Source organism: Amphimedon queenslandica, unplaced genomic scaffold (genome assembly GCF_000090795.2).
Source record: "Amphimedon queenslandica unplaced genomic scaffold, v1.1 AMPQUscaffold_9383_Cont18601, whole genome shotgun sequence".
In the NCBI taxonomy this organism is placed as follows: domain Eukaryota; kingdom Metazoa; phylum Porifera; class Demospongiae; order Haplosclerida; family Niphatidae; genus Amphimedon; species Amphimedon queenslandica.
Window position 1 is genome coordinate 1 of NW_003550345.1, and position 3,025 is coordinate 3,025.

The 3,025-nt window shown below is 34.0% G+C and overlaps 1 protein-coding gene across 1 annotated transcript; it reads right to left on the reverse strand.

The window, feature by feature from the left end:
• Positions 1-15: 15 nt before the first annotated feature.
• LOC109590843 (kelch domain-containing protein 3-like) lies at positions 16-2,680 on the reverse strand (the record flags this gene model as incomplete). Its single annotated transcript, XM_020006711.1, has 5 exons — positions 2,436-2,680; positions 2,282-2,365; positions 703-1,226; positions 308-602; positions 16-254 (listed from the first exon to the last, which is right to left on the reverse strand). Coding segments are annotated over exons 3-5 (544 nt in total), but the record flags the coding sequence as incomplete, so codon positions are not given.
• Positions 2,681-3,025: the final 345 nt, after the last annotated feature.

Here is a 3,025-nt window from a genome sequence, read left to right on the forward strand (position 1 = left end):
GGTATTTATACTGACCAGTTTTCAATCTGTACATAAATACTTCATTGCAACGTTGATAATCACCATCTTTACTGTACTGGGCACCAGGTTGTGGTGGGCTATTGTTAGAAGATGATCCAAATCCTCCAATTACTGCAAGATAGTCCTCGCCATTCACTTTTATTGCTATCATGCCACAGTAGCCCTTCATCATAGGACCATGATGAGGTGTAGTAGGAGAGAGTTCCTTCCAATCAAAGGTATCAACATTAAAACTGTATAAAATACATGTATTATATAATATTTATCAGTAACTAATGCTGTTTACCTGTATAAACTATTATGAAAACAGCCAAAATGACTACAATAGCCTCCAAAAAAGAATATTTCATTTCTAATGACAGCAGCAGCATAGAAACTGACATCAAGTGGAGGGTCACCAGTGGTAGGCTTTTGTACCCACTCACCAGTTGGTACATGACAGACCTCCACTACAGAACACATTGATTTCTTTTTCTTATTATTATGCACTTTAGGGAGACCAGGCTGGTCCCCACCCCATGTGTACAGGTAGTTTCCTACCTGTACTGTCGAGTGAAACCTCCTCTCTACTGGTTGATAGACTATAAATAACAAGAGGGCACAGTAATATAGTGAATAGTTATAATAAGCAGAGGATACAGAGGAGTAAAGTAAGGGAGACAAAGAGAACAGGTCACTTACTTGATGACATCTCCTGCAGAAAACAGCCTCTACAGTCTGCACTATTAATAATAACTAACTCAATAATAACATATCATACATACTTCACCTGACATACCCGCACACTCCACTCACTTAATGTAGCAATGTACATTGTAGCTTGTGTTATCATAAATGATTTCAACATCAGAAAAATAAACAATGACAACTGAGCAAATGATAAACAATAACAATTATAAGAATGATTTTAATGGCAGTATATACGAACATTTATAAAAAGTATGCAAATGGATTAGCTACGCTAATTCAAGCAGTGTTATTCCAGTTCTAGGACATAGCATTAACTATTAACTATCAATATTATTATTCAAACACACTCGTGAGATAAAACACACAAACCACCACAGAAAGTGGTGAACACATAATCAAATAGTCATATGTAACACACAATAAAATGATCATCCGTCAAATTGTGAGTATATATACGTTCATCTCAGTCTGTGGTAACCAACACTGAATCCTCTTTTAGCAGCCATCTTGGACTACTGGAGATTTAGAAAGAGAGAGAGAGAGTGAGAGGGTGAGAGGGAGAAATGACAATAAAGGTTATTGTACAGTGAAGGGACAAAATTTGAACCATTTTGTGATTTTATTACAAGTTAATGATATCAAAATCACTAATAGTAAGGTACATGTAGATCAAGGTGTCACAGGACTTTGGGTTTAGGCTGTAGTAGAGAATCTTAATAAATACTGTTTCATGTAAGCTTGTGATAAACCTGGTGTGTGTGTGTGTGTATGAGTATGTGTGTATGCGCTAGGCTTGGGGTCAATTACAATTATAATTGCAATTACAGCATCAATTAGAATTACAGTGCCTAATTGTAATTGGGTTATACATATTGTAATTGCGTAATTGTGACTGTAATTGTGCCTACAATCTTACTTTGATATTCTACCTATATTAGTCCCGTAGAGTGAATTTTTAGCATCGTAAGCCTGATTAATGTTCACTCATTAACAAAACTTTTAAAAACACAATGCAATGTGGTAAAAAATTATTGTTATTTTTGTCATGATACGAATAAATCAAGATCATTGTAATTAATGCTGTAATTGCAAGCTATTGCCATTGTAATTGTAATTGAGTGTCTCATCTATTGCAGTAATTGTAATTGTAATTGATCTGGTTTTAGTTGCTTTGATAGTAATTGTAATTGTAATTGAAGTGAAATTTTGTAATTAACCCCAAGCCTGGTGTGTGCGCACGCGTGTGTGTGTGTGGGTAGTTATATACATGTATACTTAAGAATCCTACTTAGTAACACTACCGCGTTACTAATAATTATAAACATACATGTACCTTACAGGTACATGTACATGTATTAATTAAAAACTATACTCAATTATAAATCAATAGATCACACAGACACTATTTTGTATTAGCATAATGTATCAACAATTACATGTATGTTTGATTTCAGAGCCATTTTTTATAACTTAATTATTTAAAACAAATGCAAGCTAGTAAATCTGAACAATAAAACACTGCATAAAAGCTCACTAATTTATTTTTTATCTTATTTATTTATTCCCTTACCCCACTTTCATCTTCATTTTGTCTTTCACTACAAAAGGATTACCTTGAATAGCAACACATTCATTATCAAGGGACACAACATTACTACAAACAAACAAAACATATAAACAACAACAAAAATAAACAAAATAAAAATATCAACAAATAAACTCACTCTCCAGTCCTTACAACAGATGTGCTCAGGAGTCAATCAAAGTCAGTTAGTTCGTATGTTTTGTATAATTTCATCAAAACTGTCTCTGTCAGTAGTGTCATTATTAATATGAGGTGCTGCTGGAGGAGTGGGTTCTTCATCAGGATCATCTTCAGTATTAGCAATAACTAAAAAAATAATATATAATGATAAACATATTACAAGTAATTAGGAATATAATGTAGCTCTTAATTAATGTCGTTAATGCAGTGTACACGTACATGTACATGCATCAGAAAGTTTACAGCTACGCTTTTCAATTTTGACAAATATGGGCATACTATAGTACAGGGACTTTTCCTACATTTTGCAACAACTTTAAAAAATCTCAAAAAACCAAACTTGATTGGAATCAACTCAAACTTTCTACACGGTGTAGGTACAATGTACATGTACTATATAAACCATGGTTTCGAGGTGTGTATCAGTAATGTAAGACCTGAGTCCCGAGATGTCTGCCCAAGGCGAAGCCGAGGGCAGACATCGAGGGGCGAAGGTCTTACATTACTGATACTCACCGAGAAACCATGGTTCATATAATATGTGCTATA